At 39.5% G+C, this 26,699-nt stretch overlaps 1 protein-coding gene across 13 annotated transcripts in view; it reads left to right on the top strand.

The window, feature by feature from the left end:
* Window positions 1–26,699, top strand: part of RMI1 (RecQ mediated genome instability 1) — a 100,939-nt gene that overhangs the window by 19,118 nt on the left and 55,122 nt on the right. For 5 of the 13 annotated variants that reach the window (XM_007969618.3, XM_037998562.2, XM_037998561.2 and 2 more), the window contains 2 exons: window positions 298–386; window positions 1,868–4,974. In XM_007969618.3, the coding sequence (XP_007967809.1) occupies window positions 1,904–3,781 (1,878 nt within the window). In that variant the 5' untranslated portion in view covers window positions 298–386; window positions 1,868–1,903 and the 3' untranslated portion in view covers window positions 3,782–4,974. Of the gene's footprint in view, window positions 1–297; window positions 387–1,867; window positions 4,975–26,699 lie in introns of those variants that run through there. The other 8 variants (XM_073021476.1, XM_073021473.1, XM_073021470.1 and 5 more) reach the window with 2 other exon arrangements.

Genomic DNA, 26,699 nt, shown 5'->3' with positions numbered 1-26,699 from the left:
GGATATCGTGAAGTTGAGTAACTTGTTTAGAGTCACAGAGTTTATAAGAGTTTATAAGTCTAGCACCAGAGATGTATTCAACATCAAATATTGTACCTCCTATCTTCTTTAATTTTCACAGTAAGCCTATGAGGTAAGTATATAGAAAAGGAAACAGAGAGAGTGTGTAACTCTCTCATGGTCACTTGTTTCTGATCCCCATGAACCATACCATCAAACTCTTGCACTTAAGAAAATAGTCCAGTTTTTATACAACTTCATCTTACAACTCTTACTGCTTCTTGTCTTATCTCCCAGGGCCATTTCTGAGCAGTAGAGGCTTCAAGTAATCCACTAACAACTAGTTCCAAATTCTGTCGTCAAATCCTGTGCTGCTGTTCCAAGTGGTAAGTTTTCTTATGGACATAGTAAAACTTTAATATATTCTACTTCATAAGTATCTTCATCTGTAAAAGGAACAAAGTATACTTTTGTGAACACATGATTGATTAGGCTTTATTGTTTTGCTACTGCTTTATCATACTGAGAAAATCAGAAGTTAAATATTAATATATTTGCCTGGCACAACTTTTGAAAATATTTAGCCCAACAAATAAGATGCTTTATGTCTATCAGCTCGGTCTACTGTTATTTGTTATAATTCTATCTTGGCCGGGCGCGGTGGCTCACGCCTGTAATCCCAGCACTTTGGGAGGCCGAGGCGGGTGGATCACGAGGTCAGGAGATCGAGACCATCCTGGCTAACACGGTGAAACCCCGTCTCTACTAAAAATGCAAAAAATTAGCCAGGTGTGGTGGCGGGCGCCTGTAGTCCCAGCTACTTGGGATGCTGAGGCAGGAGAATGGCGTGAACCCGGGAGGCGGAGCTTGCAGTGAGCCGAGATTGCGCCACTGCACTCCAGCCTGGGCGACTGAGTGAGACTCCGTCTCAAAAAAAAAAAATAATAATAATAATTGTATCTTTAGACCACATATTCAAGTGCTAAATGGACAAACACAGTGGTATGTTTTAATAGAGTTAAATTAGAACTATTATATATACATGAAAAACATTAGTGAACATTGTTTCTTAACTAAATTTTAAGTGATTACAATCTGATTATTAGATCAATTATAATATATTATACACTAGTCTCCCTTTCTCCGTGGTTTTGCTTTCCATGATTTCAGTTATCTGCAGTCAACCAAGGTCTGAAAATATTTAGTGGAAAATTCTAGAAATAATTCATAAGTTTTAAATTTAGTGCTGTTCCAAATAGTGTGATGAACTCATACCCTGTACTTCAGTCATCCCTTTGTCCAGCATATCTATGCTGTTTATGTTACCCACCCGTTAGTCACTTAGTAACTGGTTGGAAATCAGATTTTAAAAAATAGTGTATATTAAGTTTGGTAATATTTAGAGTTCCAGACATCCACTGGGGATATTGGAGCATATTCCCCACAGATAAGGGAGGCTACTGTAACTACTGTTTACTGAGTATCCTTCATAGGTCTGGCGTTATGCTTTACAAATATAATTTGTGTGATCCTGTTAACAGTCCTATAAGATAGATGGTAGTGTTGCCATTTTATATAGGAAAAAACTGGTTACAGAAGTTCAGAATTTTATATTAGGTCACATAACTTGTAACTTGACAGAGCCAGCTTTCAAACCTAGGTATAACTGTCTCAAACCTTTTGATATTCTCATTATACCATCTGATTATGTGTAGTGTTTGAATTTTGACCACGTAAAAAGTAAAGATTTTTAAGATGCTGAAGAGTGAAAAATCTAAAGGGTGTGCCTGTCTGTACATTGTAGAGAATTACAGAAGCTGTATTCAAATATACTGAATTACCTAATTTTTTTGTTTGTTGTTTTCAGGTAATAGATGCATATTATTTCTTTTATTTAAAAGAAATGAATGTGACTAGTATTGCATTAAGAGCTGAAACCTGGCTTTTAGCTACATGGCATGTTAAAGTACCTCCGATGTGGCTGGAAGCTTGTATTAACTGGATTCAAGAAGAAAATAATAATGTTAACTTGAGTCAGGCCCAAATGAATAAACAAGTGTTTGAGCAGTGGCTCCTTACTGATCTGAGGGATTTGGAGCATCCTCTTTTACCTGATGGCATTTTAGAAATTCCAAAAGGAGAACTAAATGGATTTTATGCTCTGCAGATCAATTCCTTGGTTGATGTAAGTCAGCCTGCATATTGCCAGATACAGAAGTTGAGAGGAAAGAATACAACAAATGATCTAGTTACAGCTGAAACACAAGTAACCCCAAAACCTTGGGAAGCAAAGCCTTCACGAATGTTGATGCTGCAGCTAACTGATGGAATTGTACAAATACAGGGAATGGAATATCAGCCTATTCCAATTCTTCATAGTGATCTTCCTCCAGGTACAAAAATTTTGATTTATGGAAATATATCTTTCCGTCTTGGTGTTCTCTTATTGAAACCAGAAAATGTGAAAGTATTAGGAGGTGAAGTAGATGCTCTTTTAGAAGAATATGCCCAAGAAAAAGTACTTGCAAGATTAATAGGGGAACCTGATCCTGTACTTTCAGTCATACCAAGCAATTCTAACGAAAACATTCCCAGAGTTACAGATGTTCTAGATCCTGCATTAGGTCCTTCTGATGAAGAACTCTTGGCAAGTCTTGATGAAAACGATGAGCTTACAGCAAATAATGACACTTCCTCAGAAAGGTGTTTCACCATGGGTAGTTCCTCAAATACCATTCCCACAAGACAGTCAAGTTTTGAGCCAGAATTTGTTATTTCTCCAAGACCAAAAGAGGAACCATCAAACCTATCTATGCATTTCATGGATGGGGAATTAGATGACTTTTCATTGGAGGAGGCCTTGCTTTTAGAAGAAACTGTCCAGAAAGAACAGATGGAAACTAAAGAATTGCAGCCATTGACTTTTAACAGAAATGCCGATCGAAGTATAGAGAGATTTTCACATAATCCTAATACTATGAATACTTTTTCTTTGACTTGCAAAAATGGAAACAATAATTGGAGTGAAAAAAATGTATCTGAACAAATGACTAATGAAGACAAATCATTTGGTTGTCTATCTGTTAGAGACCAAAACAGGAGTATTTTTTCAGTTCATCGTAATGTACCCTTAGCCCATGATTTTACAAATAAAGATAAGAACTTAGAGACAGATAATAAAATAAAACAAACCAGCAGTTCAGATGGACATTCCTTAAATAGTAAAATATTAGATAGAGAGGTGGTCAACTATGTACAGAAAAGGAGTTCACAAATTTCTAATGAAAATGATCGTCATTTACAGACTTGTTCTTTAAGATCACCAGAGAATAGCATTAATTTTTCTATTGCCATGGATTTGTATTCTCCACCCTTTATCTATTTGTCTGTTCTACTGGCCAGCAAACCAAAGGAAGTTACAACAGTGAAAGTGAAAGCATTTATTGTAACCTTAACTGGAAATCTCTCAAGTTCTGGTGGCATTTGGAGTATAACTGCAAAGGTGTCTGATGGTACTGCGTATCTAGATGTAGACTTTGTGGATGAAATACTTACTAGCCTGATAGGGTTCTCAGTACCAGAAATGAAACAGTTAAAAAAGGATCCCCTTCAATACCAAAAGTTCCTGGAAGGTTTGCAGAAATGTCAGAGAGATCTAATAGATTTGTGCTGTCTAATGACTATTTCATTTAATCCTTCCTTGTCTAAAGCAATGGTACTGGCATTACAAAATGTTAATACGGAACACCTTGAGAATCTAAAGAAGCGGTTAAATAAATAAGTTAACTAAAATAGTATTAGGAACAATTAATAACAACAAGGAAATATTTAGAATTTGTTCACAATTTTACTTGTGAGACTTTGTGTAAAAAGGAAAGATGAAATTACATAACTTAGTTTAATTTTAAAGTGTTTAATCATGTTTGTTATATGTGGAGCTTTTTAACATAAGTTAATCTTTTTTTTTTTTTTTTTTTTAAAGGCAGGGTCTTGCTTTGTTGCCCAGGCTGGAGTGCAGTGGCATGATCGTAGTTATTGCATTGACCTCCTGAGCTCAAGCAATCCTCCTGCCTTAGCCTCTTGAGTTGCTGGGACTCTAGGCATATACCACCATGCCCAGCTAATTTATTATAATTATTATTTTGTAGGGACAGAGTTTTGCTCTGTTGCCCAGGTTGGTCTCAAACTCCTGGCCTCTCAGTCCTCCTGTCTTGGCCTCTAAAGGTTAATTTTTTAAAAAGTAACTTAGATGGAGGAATATGGTGACCCCCTATTGTTGAGAAATTTGTTTTCCACTTGTCACATAAGATGAATGCTGAAGTATCAATACTGGTGTTCAGTGGTGAGTCATATTGTTGAAAGTTAATAACTATAAAGAGGTAATTTTCCTTCTAATGTGTTGTCTATGGCCATACCAACCTGAACATGCCTGAGCTTGTCATAATATGTTGAGCACCCAAAAGATTTGTTTATATTGTTAATCTTAGGAAAAAATAAATAAAATCCAGTAGATCAGAACATTAAACTTTCAGATGCAAATTGATTTACTGGTTTTTATTTTGCTGATTATAATATTTGGTATATTTAAGGTAATCTAGTTAATTAGGTGCTATTTCATAGATTATATTGAATGATTTAAAACTTTATTTTCAAGGATAGTTTATTTTAAACGGCATATTGAAAATATCTTTAACAAGATCCAGTAGGTAGGACATTTATTGGATTAAAATAAGGCATTTATCTATGTCTTTAGGTGTCATTGTTCCCTTTCTGAATTAGCTGTACATATAAGCCTTCCTTTGGTTTTAAGTGCTGATTTTTTTTATTTTTTAAGAGGGACTGTTTACTATTCTTCCACTGTGTTGTTATAAAGTTGTATTTGAAAGGTAATGTCGTTTTTATTAATCTTTTGTCTTAAAATAATTTAAAGTGCTTTGAGTTTTAAAACATTAAACAAATCCTTAAATAACAAAATACATTGGTGTTTTATTTTATTGAAAATAATGTAACAGGAAATATCAGGAAGTAAGATAAATACATGTATGAAAATATGATAATAGAAGTAGAAGAGAAAGATTTTAAAAATATTTCCATTGTTGTATCAGGGTTCAAAGCACCAGGACACAGATATTGCTAGTATGTGCCCTAGTAATAATCTTGTCTATATACTTGCATAGCTTTTTAATAAGTGATCTGAATGGGATAGCCTTATCTTTCATTATCTTTTCATGAAATGCTGTGCTCTTAGACTCTATCTCTGTGAATGGGGCTTGAAAATTGGGATTAGAACTTCTTTTCATATTGTCATTAAAGACTCACTATCGTACTTTTTATCAATCTATGCTACTCTATTGGTTCTTGGTGCGTTGATTCTGTTTCTAGTCTTCTCTGGCCTGGATTATTGCAGTGGTTTACTAATTGGTCTTTTATCTTATTTTGCCCTCAAACCATGCTCCATAATGTTACCAGAGTGATCTTTCGAAAATAAATTTCTTCTTGTTTTCTCTTCATTAACTTTAATACCAACCTCCTTCCACCCCATTACTTACAGGGTGAAGTCCAAACTCCTCACTATGTAAGGCCTTTTGTGATCTGGCCCCTGACTTCTTTTTTAGCCTATCTTGCCCCATTACTCTTTGCCCCTGAGTTTTAGGGGTACCAAGTTATTTGTAGTACACTAAACATGTGGAAGAATATACCTCTTACTTTCATACTCATGCTTATAGTGCCTCATCCCCCTGCCTTCCTAAATCATTTCCAATTCAGTTTAAGGTTTAGCTGCCTGTTACAGTGTTTCATGAATTCCCCTGTCCACTTGCATGCTGTCCTGTACATTGTACAGACTAATATGTGTGTTTTTACTGTGCTTGTTTCTCTGTTATTCTACTGCTACCTTTTTGGTAGGGTAAGTCTTACGGGGCTGTCCTGTCTGCATTGTAGGATATTTAGCAACACCTTTGGCCTCTGCCCACTGGATGTGAGCAGCATCCCTCCAGTTGTGATAACCAAAAATCTCTCCAGACATCGTCAGATATTCCCTGGAGCTGGAGATGCCCCCAGTTGAGAACCATTGTTCTGTTGGAATATAAGCTGCTTAACAGTATGGTTGAGGGGTTTACCTTGTTGCTCCAGTAAGTATTTCATCAAGTCTGATCATCTTCTGTTGCCTAATATCTTTTGTGATTTCCCATCATCCATTCCAGTAGCATGGTACTTAAAGCCCTAACACATGTGCATACACAGCATCTCAAAGAGCTGCCCTCTTTAGTGAAAGAATAGATTAGAAAAATCTGGCCTGTAGTAAAGAGTGACTATGAAAAAACTTGGATGACTTGGTTTAGATTCTGGTTGGGTAGGGGGAAAAATGTTCTTTTCCCTGAGAATTTGTAGCCGTAGGTCTGTGCTTATGTGGGGCTAACCAGACACTTAAAAGTTACCTGCACGGTAATCTCCAGACTAATAACTGAACGCAAACAAGAATGATCCTAAGAGTTCCTGGCAGTAGCAAATGGGAAGAAAAAAACAAGCATAATCAGATGAGCTCTCTCTCTTGGGAGTGACTCTGGTTTCAGAGTACAGTTGTCCTTTAGTATCCATGGGGGATTGGTTTCAGAACCTTCCACGGATACCAACATCCGGATGCTCAAGTTTCTGATATAAAATGGTACCTTATTTGCATATAACCTATTCACATACTCCCATATACTTTAAATAATTTAATTTCTAGGTTACTTATAAGTCTTTTTTTTTTTTTTTTTTTTTTTTTTTTTTGAGACAGGATCTTGTTCTGTTGCCGTGGCTGGAGTGCAGTGACACAATTACTGCTTACTTCAGCCTTGACCTCCTGGGCTCAAGTGATCCTCTTGCGTCAGCCTGCCGAGTAGCTGGGGCCACAGGTGTATGCCACCATGCCCAGCTAATTACACTTTTTTTGTAGAGATAGTGTCTCGCCATGTTGGCCAGGCTGGTCTCCAACTCCTGTCCTCAAGCCATTGTCCTGCCTCTGCCTCCTAAAGTGCTTAATACAATGTAACTGCTAGGTAAATAGTTGTATTGTTTAGAGAATAATGACAAGGAAGAAAAGTCTGTACACATTCAGTACAGATGCATTTTTATTTTGAATATTTCTGATCCATGGCTGGTTGAATCCATGGATGTGAGGGTTGACCATATATGTTTTTGCTTGTTCATTCTTAAGTCTTACTGGTTGGCTCCTGCCCTGGGTCCAGTACTGCTTGTGACTTGGTGGGTTAGTCTACCCAATTCTGGAGTTAGTAGGCACCACATGAAGCTCTCAGACATTCAGCTATTTTTAGACTTAAAAATAACAACGTAATATGCTTGAAAAAAGACAAGATTGAAAGTTTTAGTTAACTGGGAACTGAAAAACTAAATAGATTTTTTTTTTTTTTTTTGAGACAGGGTCTCACTTTTTCACCCAGGCCGGAGTGCAGTAGTGCAATCGTGGCTCACTGCAACCTCGACCTCCTGGGCTCAAGCGATCCTCCTACCATGGTCTCTGGGCAGCTGGGACTACAGGCATGCACCACCAGGCCCAGATAATTTTTTTGTGTTTTTAGTAGAGATGGGATTTTGCCATTTCTACCTAGGCTGGTCTCAAACTCCTGAGCTCAAGCAATCCACCTACCTTGGCCTCCCAAAGTGCTGGGATTACAGTGTGAGCCACTGTGCCTAGCCTAAATGGAAATTCTAACAACAACAAAAAAGCAAGAGCTGGAATTAAGAATTTGATGAGGCTGGGTGCGGTGGCTCATGCCTATAATCCCAGCACTTTGGGAGGCCAAGGCAGGCAGATCACCTGAAGTCGGGAGTTCAAGACCAGCCTGACCAACATGGAGAAATCCCATCTCTACTAAAAATACAAAATTAGCCAGGGGTGGTGGTGCATGCCTGTAATCCCAGCTACTCGGAAGGCTGAGGCAGGAGAATCACTTGAACCCAGGAGGTGGAGGTTGTGGTAAGCTGAGATTGTGCCATTGCACTCCAGCCTGGGCAACGAGCAAAACTCTCTTTCCCCCGCTAAAAAAAAATTTTTTTTGATGAATGAGTTTCAAACCAGATGAAACAAAGCTGAGGATAAATAGTGAAATGAGTTGGGTCAGAAGAAAAAAATTCTGAATGATACATACAGAGACAAAAGGATGGAAAAGAACCAGAAAGCAGTGTAACAGAAGGGCTAACATTAAGCAACTGGAGTTCTAGAAAGAGCAAAGTAGAGGATATTTGGAGTTAATGCTTAAGAATTTCATAAAACTCATGAAGATCTTCAAGCTATAGATTTCAAAAGTTCTGCAAACCTCAGGCAAAATAAATTTTAAAAATACACATACAAATATTACTAATACAGTTGAAAAGTAAAGAAAAAATGTACAGCAGTGACAAAAGTAAGGTATATTACCTTCTAAGGACCAAAATATGACAACTGACCTCTATACAAACAATGGGAATCAGAAGATAATGGAATGACATTTTCAAAGTGATGACATAACTGCCAACCCGGAGTCTATAATAAGCAAAACTGTCCTTAAAAATAGGGTGCAATAGGAAAAATTAAGAACGTTTCCACCAGGTGTGCTGACTCACACCTGTAATCCCAACACTTTGGGAGGCTGAGGCCCATGGATCACTTGAGGTCAGGAGTTTGCAACCCGCCTGGCCAACATGGTGAAACCGTGTCTCTTTAAAGATACAAAAATTAGTCGGATGTGGTGGTGTGCACGTGTAATCCCAGCTACTTGGGATACTCAGGAAGCTGAGGCAGGAGAAATGCTTGAACCTGGGAGGCAGAAGTTGCAGTTGACTGAGATTGTGTCACTGCACTCATCCTGGGCGACAGAGTGAGACTCTGTCTCAAAAAACAAAAAGCAAAAAAACCAAAACATTTCACATGAAAAATGAGAATTTCCCCCTAACAAATCCTGCACACACACAAAAATTGTCTTTAAGCAGAGGGAGAACATTATCAGATAGAAGCTTGGAGATGCAAGAAGGAATATGAATTAAGAGGGTAAATATATGAATTAAATGCATAGTGATTTTACTTTTTTTTGGAGTCAGGGTTTTACTCTGTCAGGCTGGAGTACAGTGATATGATCATGTCTCAATGCAGCTTTGAACTCTTGGGTTCAAAAAATCCTCCTGCTTCAGCCTCCTTAGTAGGTGGGACTACAGGTGCATAACACCATACCTAGCTAAGTTAAAAAAAAAAAAATTACGGAGACAAGGTCTCACTATATTGCCCAGGCTGATAATGAACTGCCCTTGAGCGATCCTCCTGCCTCAGCCTCCCGAGTTGCTGGGATTACAGGCATGAGTCACTGCACCCAGTATAAATGAATAGTGATTTTAAAACAGGCCGGGCTCAGTGGCTCACACCTGTTTAATCCTAGCACTTTGGGAAACCAAGGTGGGTGGATTGCTTGAGGTCAGGAGTTCCAGACCATCCTGGCCAACATGGTAAAACCCTGTCTCTACTAAAATACAAAAATCAACTGGGTATGGTGGTGCATGCCAGTAATCCCAGCTACTTAGGAGGCTTAAGGCATAAGGATTGCTTGAATTCAGGAGGTGGAGGTTGCAGTGAGCCACACACCACTGCAGCCCAGCCTGGGTGACAGAGTGAGAATCTGAATTTAAAAAAGAAAAAAAAAGCATATAACTTGGGAGAGGGATAAATCAAGTTAAAATGTTTTAATGGCCTTGTTTTCTGAGAAAAGATTAAGCTATAGTTTTATATTAAACTTTTTTCTTTTTTAAAATTTTTATTTTTCATTTTCAACCCTGGCCTACAAATATATTAAGCTCGAATATTCAAAGTTGGTTTTATAATACTCAGGGTAACCACTCTAAAAGATTTTTAAGATCTTAAAATATTGCCACCAAGCTAATGGGACAAAAACATGATAATACAGAACAAATTGCACTCAACCCAAAGGAGTGCAGGAAAGGAAATAAAGAAAGAGTGGCATATGGGGAAAAGCAATTGGTGAGGTGGTAAGTTTAAATCCAAATCTATTAGAAATTGCATTACGTGTAAATAGGCTAAATCCTCTAATAAAAGAGAAGTAAGACAATACAGCCAAATTATAAGATGCATAAAATGCAAAGATAGAGAAAGATGAAAGGGAAAGGTTATAAAACGATGTCTAAACACCAAAAGAAAGCTGCTGTGGCTATAGTAATATCAAACAGTAGAATTTCAGTCAAAAGACTTAGTAAAGAGAAACAGTTGCTAATGATAAAAGGGCTAATTCACAAGGAAGGTTTAACAATTCTAGACTTTCATAATTCAATAATAGCTTCTAAATTTACCAGAGAATTATAAGGAGAAATAAAAAATCCACAACCATAAAGGAAGATTACACACACAATAAAAAATGTTGGCAGAGATACAGAAAATACAATTAAAGTTGACCTAGTCAACATTCATAGAAAACAAATGCATAGTTCTTTTTTTTTTTTTTTCTTTTTTCTGAGACAGAGTCTCACTCTGTTGCCCAGGCTAGAGTGCAATGGCACAATCTTGGCTCACTGCAACCTCTGCCTCCCAAGTTCAAGCGATTGTCCTGCCTCAGCCTCCTGAGTAGCTAGGATTACAGGTGCCTGCCACCACATCCAGCTAATTTTTGTATTTTTAGGGGAGATGGGGTTTCACCATGTTGGTCAGGCTGGTCTCAAATTCCTGACCCCAGGTAATCCACCCACCTTGGCCTTCCAAAGTACTGGTATTACAGGCGTTAGCCACCGCACCCAGCCCTATAGTACACATTTTTAATATACATGTGGAACATTTACAAAAACTGACTCTGCTATACTGTAATACAAGTCTAAGTAAGATTTAAAAGATTATAACAATACAGAGTATATTCTCTGATCATAATTAAAGTAAGCCAGAAGAAATGGTTAGACATTTCATATATTTAATAGGTTGGTACAAAAGTAATTGTGGTTTCAGACAATTTTAAATCATCATAACTAGGCTCAAATACATCTTTATTGATCAAAATAGGAACCACTACAATCAACACATTTTTGCCAACGAGAAATAAGTTTGTTTATTCCTGTAGCATAAACATCTGTACTTCAGGATTGAACAAACTCTTGGAAAGCATTTTCTGCATCCTGCTGGAAGAGTGGAAGAGTTTGCCCTGCAAAAAGTTGTCGAGATGCTTGAAGAGGTGGTAGTCAGTTGGTGAGAGATCAGATGAATATGGAGGATGAAGCAAAACTTTGTAGCCTAATTTGTTCAATTTTTGTAGCATTGGTTGTGCAATGTATGGTTGGGCGTTGTTGTGGAGAAGAATTGGGCCCCTCCTGTTGACCATTGCTGGCTACAGGCATTGCAGTTTTCGGTGCATCTCATTGATTTGCTGAGCATACTTCTCAGATGGAAGGGTTTTGCTGGGGTTCAGAAACTAGTGAATCAGACTGGCAACAGGCCACATAACAGTGTCCATGACCAGGTTTTGGTGCAACTTTGGCTTTGGGAAGTACTTTGGAGCTTCTTCTCTGTCCAACCACTGAGCTGATCATCGCTGGTTTCTGTATAAAATCCACTTTTTGTGGTACATCACAACCCAATGGAGAAATGGTTTGTTGTTGTGTAGAATAAGAGAAGACACTTCAAAATTATGATTTTTAAAAAATTTTTGCTCAGTTCATGAGGTACCTACTTATCAAGTTTTTCACCTTTCCAATTTGCCTCAAATGCCAAATGACTGTAGAATGGTTGACGTTGAGTTATTTGGCAGCTTCTCATGTAGTTATAAGAGGATCGGCTTCCATGATTGCTCTCAATTGGTGGTTGTCAACTTCTGATGGCCGGCCACTATGCTTCTCATCTTTAAGGCTCTCATCTCCTTTGCGAAACTTCTTGAACCACCACTGCACTGTACATTCATTAGCAGTTCCAGGGCCAAATGTGTTGTTAATGTTGCAAGTTGTCTCTAGTGCTTTACAACCCATTTTGAACTCAGATAAGAAAATCACTCGAATTTGCTTTTTGTCTAACATCATTTCCATAGTTTAAAATCAACATAAACAGCAATTAATAAGTCATTAGCCCCCCCAAAAAAAGCAAAAAGTACCCATTAAAATGATATATAACATAGCCACATTTATTTAAGATCTATTTCAGTATCAAATGGCAAATTCCAACAATGCAGAAACCACAATTATTTTTGCACCACATAATTAGAAACTATAAAACATACTCCAAAGGAACTTTGGGTTAAGGAAAAAAACACAATGAAAATTAGAAAATATTTTAATTATAATAATATAACATCAAAATTTATGGAGTATCACTGAAGTTGTCCTTAGAGGGAACTTTGTATCTTAATGTATTAGAAAACAATAAAGGGTAAACATCAATAAGCTGAGCATTTATCCCAGTAAGTTATAAAAACTGCAAATTAAGCACAAAGAAGGAAGGAAAACATAAAGAGCTGAAATTATTTGAGACAACTGGGTAACCACATGCAGAGGAATGAAGTTGAATTTATATCTCATACTATATACAAAAATAAGCTAAAAATGGAATAAAGACCTAAATGTAAGAACTATAACTATAAAACTCTTTACAAGAAAATAGATGTGAATCTGTGACTATGGATGACGCAATGGTTTCTTAGGTATAGTATAGCACAAGCAATCAAAGAAAAACAAATTGGAGATCAAAATTTTTTAAAATGGTGATCAAAGGGCACTATCAAGAAAATGAAATGACAATGCTCTCAGAGTGGAAGAATATATTTGCAAATCATGTATATGATAAGGGATTTGTATCCAGAATAGAAAAAATTCTACACCTCAGAAATAAAAAGACAAATAGGCCGGGCGCGGTGGCTCAGGCCTGTAATCCCAGCACTGTGGGAGGCCGAGGCGGGCGGATCACGAGGTCAGGAGATGGAGACCATCCTGGCTAACACGGTGAAACCCCGTCTCTACTAAAAATACGAAAAATTAGCCGGGCGTGGTGGCGGGCGCCTGTGGTCCCAGCTACTCGGGAGGCTGAGGCAGGAGAATGGCGGGAACCCGGGAGGCGGAGCTTGCAGTGAGCCGAGATCGCGCCACTGCACTACAGTCTGGGAGACAGAACGAGACTCTATTTGAAAAAAAAAAAAAAAAAGGACAAATAGCTCAATTAAAAAATGGGCAAAGTATTTGAATAGCTATATCTTCAAAGATACACAAGTGGCTGGTAAGCACATGAATAGACGCTGAGGATTATTGGTCGTTAGGGAAATGTCGTTAGGGAAAAGCCGTAATGGGATACTACTTCATATTCACTAGGATGGCTGTCATTGAAAAGAAGACAATGACAACTATGATGAGGCTGTGGAAAAATTGGGACCCTCATATAATGCTGATGGGAATGTGAAATGGTACAGCCACTTTGGAAAATAGTGTGGCAGTTCCTCACAAAGTTAAACAGAGTTACCACGTGATCCAGCAATTTCATTCTTACCTAAAAGAATCGAAAGGGTATGCTCACACAATAACTGGTATGTGAATGTTCATAGCAGTTTTATTCATAATTGCCAAAACATGGAAAGGAAACGATCTAAATGCCTAACTGATGAATGGATAAATTTAAGTATATACATACAATGGAATATTATTCAGCCATAAGAAAATGAAATACTGATACGTGCTACAACATTAGATGGATCTTGAAAACATTCTAAGTGAAAGAAGCAACAGAAAATACCACATAGTGTATAATTCAACTAGAAATATCCATAATAGTTAATCACTATGTTAATCACTAGTATAAGATTAATTCGAAATATCCACAATAATTAAATTCACAGAGACAGAAAGCAGATTAGTGGTTGCCAGGGACAGGGGAACAGAGGCATGGGGATGAATGGTGAGTGGTCCTCAACCCTTTTGCCACCAGGAACCAGTTTTGTGGAAGACAATTTTTCCACCGACTGGGGGCGAGGGGCAGATGGTTTTGGGATGAAATTGTTTCACCCAGATCATCAGGCTTTAATTAGATTATCATAAGGAGCATGCAGCCTAGATCCCTTGCATGCACAGTTCATAATAGGGTTTGAGCTCCCATGAGAATTTAATGCCGCTGCGAATCTGACAGGAGGTGGAGCTCAGGTGGTAATGCTTGCTCTCCCACCTTTCACCTCCTGCTGTGCTGCTGGGTTCCTAACAGGCCACAGACCGCTACTGGTCTGTGACCTGGGGGTTGAGGACCCCTGTGCAAATGGATATGGATATGGATATGGAGTTCCTTTTTGGGATGATTTAAGTGTTCTAGAGTTAGATAGTGGTGATGGCTGCACAACTTTGTGAGTGTACAAAAAAACTACTCAGTTGTATACTTCAAAAGGGTTATTTTTATGGTGTGTGATTTAATATATTTCTAAAATTTAAAAACTAATAGAATATGTGGTTTAAAGACTTTCCAAGAATTCCCACCCCTCATGACATCCCCACTGAAATCTTTCAAAATATTAAGAATAACATTACTCTACATATACTCTTCCACAGAATTAATATTATAATTCATAGTCACTAGCTAATCGAAATGCACTACTCGACACCAAAGGCAAATACTTTTATCTGTTATGTAAGGACAAGTCTATACCACCAATTCTGAATTAACTGATGCAGTGGAGCCAACACAAACCATTTGGAAATTCTGTGTCTGTCTCTCCTACTACTACTTCCATCCTACTTCGTACCATCACACTGGCTGATAAAAAGCCTAATATGGGGTTATTTCTCTTCTTTTTTTAATTAATTAAATTTATGTATTTAATATACTTTTTAGAGATGGGATTTCACTCTGTTGCCCAGGCTGGAGTGCAAGTGCAGTAATATAATCATAACTCATAATCATAACTCACTGCAGCCTCCAATTCCTGGGCTCAAGCAATCCTCCCACCTCAGCCTCCTGAGTAGCTGGGACTACAGGCACACACCACCACACCTGGCTAATTTATTTTTATTTTTTGTAGAGATGGGGTCTCCTTATGCCAGGCTGGTCATAAAGCGATCCTCTCACCTTGGCCTCCGAAAGTATTGGGATTACAGACATTAGTCAAAGAAAAGGCCGGGTGCAGTGGCTCACATTGATAATCCCAGCACTTTGAGATGCCAGGGCAGGAGAATTGCTTGACGCCAGGAGTTTGAGAGCAGCCTGGGCAACATAGTGAGACCCTGTGTCTACGAAATTTTTAAAAAACTATGAACAAGGCAAGAGTTGTTTTGCATTGCTATCAGTTACCTACAATTAATAGAGTTGTAAAATAACTCACCTAAGTGTCCTTTTTTATTCGTAAGGAGCCTCTTTGAAATACATCTGAGTTTATGCTAATGAAGTGTCTTAGGGTGAGGCCCCAAAAAGACCTCAGGATCAAGTTGGTCACCAGAAAGTCCAAGTAATTAGAAGGTGGAAGCTTTCTGCACCACCCACTCACCTCTGTATACAAACTTGAATAATGAGATCTGATGAGCTTCCAGGTGAATACATCAAAGTGCTGGGAGGGTGGCACAGCTGGAGAGGGCATGGAAGCTCTGACCCCTCCTACATTGAATTATTTGCTTTATAATAAACTTGTAAATGTAAGTATTGTTTTTCTGAGTTTTATGAGAGGTTCTAATAAATTTTTGAACCCAAGGAGTAGCTTGTGGGAACCCCTGATTTATACCCATGTGCTCATAAATACAGGTGCCTGGACTTGGATGTGGGGAGCAGTCTTGTGAGACTCAGCTCTTAACCTCTGGGATCCGCTTTAACTCCGGGTAGTTAGTATTGAATTGAATTGAATTCAGTATTGAATTGAATTATTGGACACCCAGTTTGTGTCCAGAGAATCAGGGAATTGGTTGCTGGTGTTGTAAAAACATTCTAGAATTGGTGCTAGAAGTGGGATGTGAGTAGAGAAATGGTGTTCTTTGTTTACTGTTTTTACCAAAGTAGAGTTTGAAGCTTTTGTGCCATACATGGATCCAAGAATCTTTGCCAAGGCTGTGAGCTCCTTGCTGAGTATCAGACACTGTGCTAAACGCTTTACAAAGAATGTTTCTTTAGAAAGTTAAAATCTTTTTATCAAAGCAATACATAAACATAATTGTGAAATTAAATAGTATAGAAAGACCCGTGATAAAAAGTAGCAATCCTGACTTTTTCACTGTTTCCCACGTCCCACTCCCATTCTGCTCCTCAGGGAGACCACTGTTGCCTATTAAGGTCTGTTTTTAGTGTATCTATTGATTGTCCTCATTCTTTAAATAATATGGGAATGTCCATTATTTAGACTTCTACCTGTCAAATTAGCTCTGATAAAGCTTTAACTCACTCGATTCCTGCATCTCTTCTTTCCATCCGTTACAAAACTCTTTTTGGTTTTCTTTATTGGTTATTATTAAAATATGAAATGATAAGCTGGGCGTGGTGGCTCATGCCTGTAATCCCAACACTTTGGGAGGCCAAGGTGGGCAGATTACCTGAGGTCAGGAGTTTGAGAACAGCCTGGCCAACATGGTGAAACCCCGTCTCTACTAAAAATACAAAAATTAGCTAGGCATGGTGGCACACACCTGCAATCCCAGCTACTTGGGAGGCTGAGGCAGAATCGCTTGAGCCAAGGAGACAGAGGTTGCAGTGAGCCGAGATTGTGTCACTGCGCTCCAGCCTCGCCAACAGAGCGAGACTCTGTGTCAAAAACAAACAAACAAAACTATGAAATGATGAACTTACACTTTGATTTCTTATTAAAACTATAGGCCATTTCTCCTGACTACTCATATTACAAAATAGTCTAATTAGTACTCCTGACTTTCCTTTCTACTTAATGTCTTCTTATACTTCAACATTATCAGACTAAGTTTGCATTCTGTTAATCAGATTTATGACATCTATTTCCTCTATAAGCTTATTCTTTTTTTTTTTTTGGAGACGGAGTCTCACTGTGTCCCCCAGGCTGGAGTGCAGTGGTGCGACCTCGGCTCACTGCAAGCTTCGCCTCTCGGGTTCATGCCATTCTCCTGCCTCAGCCTCCTGAGTAGCTAGGACTACAGGCGCCCACTACCGCGCCCAGCTAATTTGTATTTTTAGTAGAGACGGGGTTTCACCGTGGTCTCGATCTCCTGACCTTGTGATCCGCCCGCCTCGGCCTCCCAAAGTGCTGGGATTACAGGTGCGAGCCACCGCGCCCGGCACTCTATAAGCTTATTCTAAAGGTTAAACGTCAAGCAGTGATCACATTATTACAACTATTTAAATATTGGTGATTGCATAGGTTGTTATAGTATATTGGCATTACCAGTGTTTTTGTAGAGATTTTTTTGGGCGACGGGGAGGTTATTTGCCTATCCATTTTGGGGGTAATTTCCCACCTTTTTCTCACCCTTAAGTTCTTCCAACTTCTTAAGGACAATATCAAATCTCTTGTATCTCTTACTTTTCTAGATACCTCCTTTAAAAAAAAAAAGCCTTTTTAGATTTGCAGAAATTTTGAGATGATAGTAGAGAGTTCTTATATACCCCACACCCAGTTTGCTCTATCATGAACATCTTAGATTAGTATGGTACGTTTGTTACAACTGATGGTCCAGTATTGTTACATTATTAACCAAAGTTATATTGTACGCAGGTTTCCTTGGTTTTACCTAATGTCTTTCTCTTCCAGGATCCCATCCAGAATACTATATTACCTTTAGTTGTCATGTCTCCTTACACTCCTCTTGGTTGTGACAGATTCCCAGACTCTTCTTGTTTTTGATGACCTTGACTGCTTTGAGGAGTATTGGTCAAATACTTTGTAGGATGCCCCTCTATTGGAATTTGTGTGATGCTTTCCTCATTATGATACTGGCTAAATGGTTTCTGGGAGGAAGACCACACAGGTAAAGTGTCATTTTTATTATATCATATCAAGGGTACACACTATCAACATCTTCCATCACTGTTCATGTTGACCTTGAGCACCTGGATGAGGTAGTGTTTGTAGTTTTTCTACTGTAAAGTTATTCTTCCACTCTCCCACAACCTTTTCACAGTGAATGCTTTGGAAGGAAGTAACTGTGTGTAATCTATACTTAAGGAGTGAAGATTTGTGTTCCATTTGTGTTCCTCCTTCCTTGAGGACACAGTATCTACATAAATTATTTGAAATTGTTCTGAAACAGAGATTTGTTTCTTTTCCCTCATGTATTAATGTATTCAATCATTTATATGAATATATACTCATGGATATATATTTTATAATTCGGGTTATAATTCAGTAGTACTTTTTAAATTGTTGTTCAAATTGTTCCAGCTTTGGCAATTGGGATCTTCTTTCCTTTGGTTCTTTTTTCCCTTTGATATACTCCCGTCATTTATTTATTTTTCTTTTTTTCTTTTTGAGACAGAGCCTTGCTCTGTTGCCCAGGCTGGAGTGCAGTGGCACAATCTCAGCTCACTGCAACTTCCACCCCCCTGCCCCTGGGTTCAAGCAATTCTCGTGTTTCAGCCTCCCAAGTGTCTGGGATTTCAGGCCCCTGCCACCATGCCTGGCTAATTTTTGTATTTTTAGTAGAGAAAGGGTTTTGGCATATTGACCAGGCTGGTTTAGAACTTCTGACCTCAAGTGATCCACCCGCCTCGGCCTCCTAAAGTGCTGGGATTACAGGCGTGAGCCACTACACCCAGCCACTCCCATCATTTTTTAAAGCACTTTACTTTGTGGTATTACAAGATGCTCAAGGCTTATCTTTTATATTTCCTTCTCTAGACCTAGAATCAATTCTTTTATTGGAGAATGGTAGTAGAAAAAAATGTCTGGACATCTGGACACTGGGAATTAAATAACTTTATTGGAGTCAATTTGTTTAATCTATTCTCAGTATTTTCTAGCCTGCTGCTCAACGCTCATCTTGACTTCCATTTTTCTTTTAACTTGGATCCACTGTTTCTGGGATTTCCTGCCCTGTGCTGCCCTGCCCTGTCCTGCCTTGCCTTCCCTTTCCCTTTCCCTTTTCCTTTCCGTTTCCTGCCCAAACCTGCCCTGCCCTGCCCTGCCTTGCCTTGCCTTCCCTTTCCCTTTCCTTTTCCTTTCCCTTTCCTTTCCAGTTCTTTCCCCTCCCCTCCCCTCCCCTCCCCTCCCCTCCCCTCCCCTTCCCTTTCTTTCAACAGAGTCTCTCTCTGTCACCCTGGCTGGAGTGCAGCGGTGAGATCTCGGCTCACTGTGACCTCTGCATCCCAGGTCAAGAGTAGCTGCGATTACAGGAGCATGCCACCATGCCCAGCTAATTTTTGCATTTTTTAGTAGAGACAGGGTTTCGCCATGTTGGCCAGGCTGATCTCAAACTCATGACCTCAGGTGATCTGCTGGGCCATATGCTTTCATTTTGTAGAAGCACATACTCAAGTAACTTTCTGAAAATGGGGTGTTTGAGATAAATTTTCTAAGTCTTTCGATTTACAAATCTAAATCTACAGGCATGTTTGAAAACTTCTTTTAAAAAATTTGATATATAATATACATATTCTGGGAATTTATGTGGCAATTTTGTACATTGAGATAATTTGTAAAGATCAAATCAGTGTAATTAGGATATCCATCACCTTAAATATTTGTCTTTTCTTTATGCTAGAAACATTCTAATTATTCTCTTCTACCTATTTGAAATATATAATAAATTATCGTAAACTACAGTCACTCTACTAATCTATCAAACGCTAGGTCTTATTTCTTCTATGAAACTGTATATTTCAGCTGGGCATGGTGGTTCACACCTGTAATCCCAGAACTTTGGGAGGCGGAGGTGGGTGGAACACCTGAGGTCAGGAGTTCGAGACCAGCCTGGCCAACATGGTGAAACCCTGTCGCTACTAAAAATACAAACTTGACCCGACGTTGTGGCTCACACCTGTAATCCCAGCACTTTGGGAGGCTGAGGCAGGCAAATCATGAGGTCAGAAGTTTGAGACCAGCCTGGCCAACATGGTGAAAACCGTCTCTACTGGGTGACAGCGCGAGACTCTCTCTCAACAAACAAGCAAACAAACAAACAAACAACAACAACAAAAATCAACACAAAATTAGCCTTGGTGGTGATGCATGCCTATAATCCCAGCTACTTGGGGGGGCTGAGGCAGGAGAATGGCTTGAACCTGGGAGGTGGAGGCTGCAGTGAGCCGAGATTGCAGCGCCACTGCATTCCAGCCTGGGCTAAAGAGGGAGACTCCATCAGAAAGAAAGGAAAGAAAGAAAGGAAGGAAGGAACGAGGGAGGGAGGGAGAGAGGGAAGGAAAAAAGGAAGGAAGGAAGGAAGGAAGGAAAAAAAAAGAGTATATTTCTACCCATTAATCAGTCTTTTGTTACCCTCTGCCCCACCAATTCCTGGTAACCACCAAGCTAGTTGTCTATCTTCATGAGATTCACTTTTCAAGCTCTCACATATGAGTGAGAACATGCGATATTTGACTTTCTGTGTTTGGCTTGTTTCACTTAACATAATGACCTTCAGTTCTATCCATGTTGGTGCAAATGACATGATTTCATTCTTTTTGTGGCTAATATTCCATTGTGTATATATATCACATTTTCTTTATCCATTCATCTGCTGATGGACACTTAGGTTGATTCCATATTATGGCTGTTGTGAATAGTGCTGCGATAAACATGAGACTGTAGCTATCTTTTTGATATATTGATTTTTCTTTTTTTAGGATATATACCCAGTAATGAAATTGCTGGATCATATGGCAGTTCAATTTTTAGTTTTTTGAGGAACGTCCATAGTGTTTTCCATAGTGACTGTACTAATTTTCATTTCCACCAACAGTGTATGAGGGTTCCCCTTTCTCCACATCTTTGCCAGCATCTGTTATTCCCTGTTTTTTCTTTTTCATAAAAGCCATTTAGCTGGGGTGAGATGGTATCTCATTGTGGTTTTGATTTGCATTTCTCTGATGATTAGATGTTGAGCATATTTCTTACACTTGTTTTCCATTTATATGTCATCTTTTGTGAAATGTTTATTCAGATATTTTGCCTGTTTTTAAAATGGATTATTTGTTTTTTGTTTTTTTTTGTTTTTGAGTTGTTTCAGCTTCTTGTTATTAATTCTGGTTATTAATCCCTTGCCAGATGGCTGGTTTGCAAATATTTTCTTTCATTCTGTGGGTTGTTTCTTCTTTTTGTTGACTGTTTCTTTTACTGTGCAGAAGCTTTTTAGCTTTATGCAATCCCATTTGTCTATTTTTGCTTTTGTTACTTGTGCTTCTGAGGCCTGTTTACACAAAAAATCGTTGCCTGGATCAATATCCTGAAGCATTTCCCCAGTGTTTTCTAGTAGTTTCATAGTTTCAAATTTTAGATTTAAGTCTTTTTTTTTTTTTTTTTTTTTTTTTTGAGACAGAGTCTTGCTCTGTCGCCCAGGCTGGAGTGCAGTGGTGCGATCCGGTTCACTGCAAGCTCCGCCTCCCAGGTTCACGCCATTCGCCTGCCTCAGGCTCCAGAGTAGCTGGGACTACAGGCGCCTGTCACCACTCCCAGCTAAATTTTTGTAATTTTTTTTTAGTAGAGACGGGGTTTCACCGTCTTAGCCAGGATGGTCTCAAGCTCCTGACCTCATGATCTGCTCGCCTTAGCCTCCCAAAGTGCTGGGATTACAGGCGTAAGCCACAGTGCCCGGTCTAGATTTAAGTCTTTAATCCATTTTGGTTTGATTTTTGCATACGGTGAGAAATAGGGGTCTGTTTTCATTCTTCTGCTTGTGAATATCCAGTTTTCCCAGCACCATTTATTGAAGAACATATCCTTTCCCCAACATATGTTCTTAGCACCTTTGTTGAAAATGAGTAAATATGTGAATTTATAGCTGGTTTCTCAATTTTGTTTCTTTTGTTTGTGTGTCTGTTTGTATGCCAGTACAATGCTGATTTGGTTACTGTAGCTTTGTAGTAGTATACTTTGAAGCCAGGTAGTGTGATGCCTCCAGCTTTGTTCTTGTTGCTCAGGATTGCTGTGGCTATTTGGGGTCTTTCATGGTTCTACATAAATTTTAGGATTCCTTTTTTTTGTTTCTTTGAAGAATAGTTACTATAATTTTGATAGGGATTGTATTGAACCTGTAAATTACTTTGGGTAGTATTATCATTTTAACAATATTAAATCTTCCAATCCATGAAAATGGAATACCTTTCCATTTTTTTGTGTGTCTTTATTTATTTAGTTGAGATAGAATCTCGCTCTGTTGCCCAGGCTGGAGTGCGGTGGCACGATCTCAGCTCGCTGCAACCTCTGCCTCCCGGGTTCAAGCAATTCTCCTGCCTCAGCTTCCCAAGTCCAGTCTGTCATTCTGGGAGTTTTTCTGGTACTATTAATTTTAAAATCCTTTCATTTTCTTTTTCTTGAATTATCATTTTAGTTAAATATTGGGCTTCTGGATTGGTCTTCATGTGTATTAACTTTCTTCTTTTTTTTTTGAGACTGGGTCTCGCTCTGTTGCCCAGGATAGAATGCAGAGGCACAGTCACAGCTCGCTGCAGCTTCAACATCCAGGGCTCAAGTGACCCTCCCACCTCAGCCTCCCAAGTAGCTGGGACTACAGGCATGTGCCACCAAGCTTGGCTAATTTTTAAATTATTTGTAGAGATGGGGGTCTCCCTATGTTGTTCAGGCTGGTCTAACTCCTAGACTCAAGTGATCTCCCACTTTGGCCTCCCAAAGTGCTGGTATTACAGGTGTGAGCCACTGTGCTTGGCCTTAACTTTCTTCTTGGTCTACCTTTTTGTCTTGTTTCTTCTTTCTGAAAGACTTTCTTGACTTTACCTTCTAACCTCTATGCTTGTAATTTTTTTTGAGCCATCAAATTGTTAATCTCCCAGAACTCTTTCTGTTATTTAATTGAATTATTATATTTAAAATTTTAATAGCAGCTGGTTCTTGTTTTATAAATGTAGTATCTTCTATATATTTTTGAGGATGCATAAATCTTTTTTTTTTTTTTTTTTTTTTGAGGTGGAGTCATGCACTGTGGCCAGGCCGGAGTTCAGTGGCGAGATCTCGGCTCACTGCAACCTCCGCCTCCTGGGTTCAATCGATTCTCTTGCCTCAGCTCCCAAATAGCTGGGACTACAGGTGCACACCACCATATCCGGCTAATTTTTGTATTTTTTTTAGTAGAGATGGGGTTTCGCCATGTTGACCGGGCTGGTCTTGAACTCTTGATTACCTTAGGTGATCCGCCCACCTCGGCCCCCCAAAGTGCTGGGATTACAGACGTGAGCCACCGTGCCTGGCCTAATCTTTTTTTAAAAGAGTTTTTTATGTTTTATAAATTGTCTTATGAAATTATCTTTAGTTCTCTTAATTCATTCCTCTCTTTTCTTTTGTGTTTCTCATTCACATTACAGATTTTCCTTAAAAGTCTGGCAATCTTTGATAATCTATCCATTTTTAAGAATGAGGCAATAGTCTGGGTGCAGTGGCTCATGCCTGTAATCCCAGCACTTTGGAAGGCCGAGGCGGCGGATCATGAGGTCAAGAAATCGAGACCATCCTGGCCAACATGATGAAACCCTGTCTCTACTAAAAATACAAAAATTAGCTGGGCGTTGTGGCACGCGTCTGTAGTCCCAGCGACTCGGGAGGCTAAGGCAGGAGAATCTCTTGAACCCGGGAGGTGGAGGCTGCAGTGAGTTGAGATCACACCACTGCACTCCAGCCTGGTGACAGAGCCAGACTCTGTCTCAGAAAAAAAAAAAAAAAAGAATGAGCCAATAGAAGGATTGACTTTGAACTTTTCATACTTGAATGGGCTTCTTGGCCAACAGTGCCCCGTTTAGCTGCCCTAATTCTCTTCCTAGATGGTTCAATAAACTTCTTTATAGAAAATCGCTTTCAGGGTTTTTTGTTTGTTTTTTTGAGAGGGAGTCTCACTCTGTCACCCCGGCTGGAGTGCAGTGGTGCAGTCTGGGCTGACTGCAAGCTCTGCCTCCTGGGTTCACGCCATTCACTTGCCTCAGCCTCCAGAGTAGCTGGGACTACAGAGACCCGCCACCACGCCTGGCTAATTTTTTGTATTTTTAGTAGAGATGGGGTTTCACCATGTTAGCCAGGATGATCTCCGTCTCCTGACCTCGTGATCCACCCGCCTCGGTCTCCCAAAGTGTTGGGATTATAGGCGTGAACCACAGTGCCCGGCCTATTACTATTATTTTCTGCCTGGAGAACAATCACCTTGATGGATGTTTTGCTTACTGGTTTGTGGGAGTGGAGTGGGTGCTTTTTATATACTCTATATTATTCAGGCTGTTTTAGTCCATTTTCTATTGATATAACAGAATACCACAGACTGGGTAATTTGTAAAGAAAATAAGTTTATTTATCTCACAATTCTGGAGGCTAGGGAGTCCAAGAGCTTGGCTCTGGCATCTGGTGAGGGCCATCTTGTGGCAGATGGGTGGAAGGCAGAAGTGAGCACGCAAGACAGAGAAAGGAAATCTGGCCAAACCCCCTCCTTCTAATTAAGAATCTACTCCTGAGACAACAAATTCGCTCCCCTGATAATAGTGGTAGTCCATTCATGAATGTGGAGCCCTCAAGACCTAATCATCTCTTAAAGTTTCACCTCTTAATACTGTTACATGGACAATTAAATTTCTTTCTCTCTCTCTCTCTTTTTTTTAGACAGAGTCTTGCTCTGTCACCCAGGCTGGAGCTGGAGTGCGGTGGCATGATCTTGGCTCACTGCAACCTCCACCTCCTGGGTTCAAGCAATTCTCCTGCCTCAGCCTCCCGAGAAGTTGAGATTACTGGCATGCACCACCATGCCCAGCTAATGTTAGTATTTTTAGTAAAGACAGGGTTTCGCCATGGTGACCAGACTGCTCTTGAACTCCTAACCTCAAGTGATCCACCTACCTCAGCCTCCCAAAGTGCTGGAATTACAGGTGTGAGTCACCGCACACAGTTGGGCAATTAAATTTCAACTTGTGTTTTGCGGGGACATTCAAACCATAGCACATGCTTTAAAAAATAACCCTGCTTTCATTCCCAGGTCTCATTCCTCTTGACCATCCTAACTGAATTTTCTGAATCTAAGCATTTGAAGTTTCTCCAGGTAGGATTGGTGTGCTCTTCCACTGGGGAAACTTTTCCACTTATACACACCGTCACACAGGCTGGAGTACAGTGGTTTGATCGTAGCTCATTGCAGCCTCTAACTCCTGGGCTCAGGGGGTCCTCCTGCCTCAGTCTCCTGGGTACCATGCCCGGCTACTTTTTATTATTATTATTATTTTCTTTTTGATACAAAGTCTTGCTCTGTTGCTCAGGCTGGAGTGCAGTGGCGCGATCTCAGCTCACTGCAACCTCCGTCTCAAGGATTCAAGCGATTCTCCTGTCTCAGCCACCTGACTAGTTGAGTTTACAGGCATGTGACACCATGCCCAGCTATTTTTTTTTATTTTTATTTTTTTAGTAGAGACGGGCTTTTGCCATGTTGGCCAGGCTGGTCTCGAATTCTGGCCTTAAGTGATCCTCCCTCTTTAGCCTTCCAAATAGCTGGGATTATAGGCACTGCTCCTGGCTATGCACTCATTTTCTAAGTAGTGGTTCCTTCTTTATCAGTGCTTTATCAGTGATCAGTCCTCCAAACTCAGTGTTTTCCAAAAGCTTGATAAAAATCACTTGTTTGCTGATGGCTTTCCTTTCTTTCTCTTCAATATTGCACTTTTATACCCTGAAAATAACTTTTACTGTCATTTTAATAAAGTTTCAGGAGGGACTAACAAAAAGCTTGTAGCTCTTCCATCATCTTAAACAGGAACAAATCTCATTTAATTTTTAGAACAATCCGCTGGGCGCAGTGGCTCACGCCTGTAATCCCAGCACTTTGGGAGGCCAAGGCGGGCGGATCACGAGGTCGGGAGATCAAGACCATCCTGGCTAACACGGTGAAACCCCGTCTCTACTAAAAATACAAAAAATTAGCCGGGCGTGGTAGCGGGCGCCTGTAGTCCCAGCTACTTGGGAGGCGGAGGCAGGAGAATGGCGTGAACCTGGGAGGCGGAGCTTGCAGTGAGCAGAGATCACGCCCATTGCACTCCAGCCTGGGCACAGAGCGAGACTCTGTCTCAAAATAAGATAAAATAAATTTTTAGAACAATCCTATATCATGTTATTTTACAGAGTTGGGAACATTGGCCCAAGGAAACTAAATATTAATAGATATCTCTAAACCAAGTAAGTTATTCAGTGATGGAACAGGGAATAAATCCCAGGAAATCCACTCTAGTGATTCATCGTCTTGTTTTTTCTCTAAATTTATTAGTATAAAATTCTAAGGCCATATTTACAAATATCCTAGGAGGTAACAGAAATATTGAGTCCTGAACAATTTCATTTTAAGAGACCTGGGAAATACCTAGTTAAGTATATACCTAATTGACTGTGTTTGAGAGATGATTCTAAAATGAATCAAGTTATCTTTTCTCTGGATTATCCAGCTTTGCATTCCTTATATTTAGTCATTAATTGCTACATGTTATTTGACTTCTTTGGAACTGTTTCTAAGTATTTTAAAATATTTTCAATCAGAAGCAATGGAAAAGAACAATATCATTCAGAGAAATGGGTAACAACTGGAAAGGGAAAGTGGAATGGTTTAAAGTGGCACATATAAAAGATGTTTGTTCTTACATCCTTTTCCACTGA

Source organism: Chlorocebus sabaeus, chromosome 12 (assembly GCF_047675955.1).
Source record: "Chlorocebus sabaeus isolate Y175 chromosome 12, mChlSab1.0.hap1, whole genome shotgun sequence".
NCBI classification, from domain to species: Eukaryota; Metazoa; Chordata; class Mammalia; order Primates; family Cercopithecidae; genus Chlorocebus; species Chlorocebus sabaeus.
The sequence above is the reverse complement of the archived record's forward strand: the minus strand, read 5'-3'. Positions and strand labels throughout refer to the sequence as shown.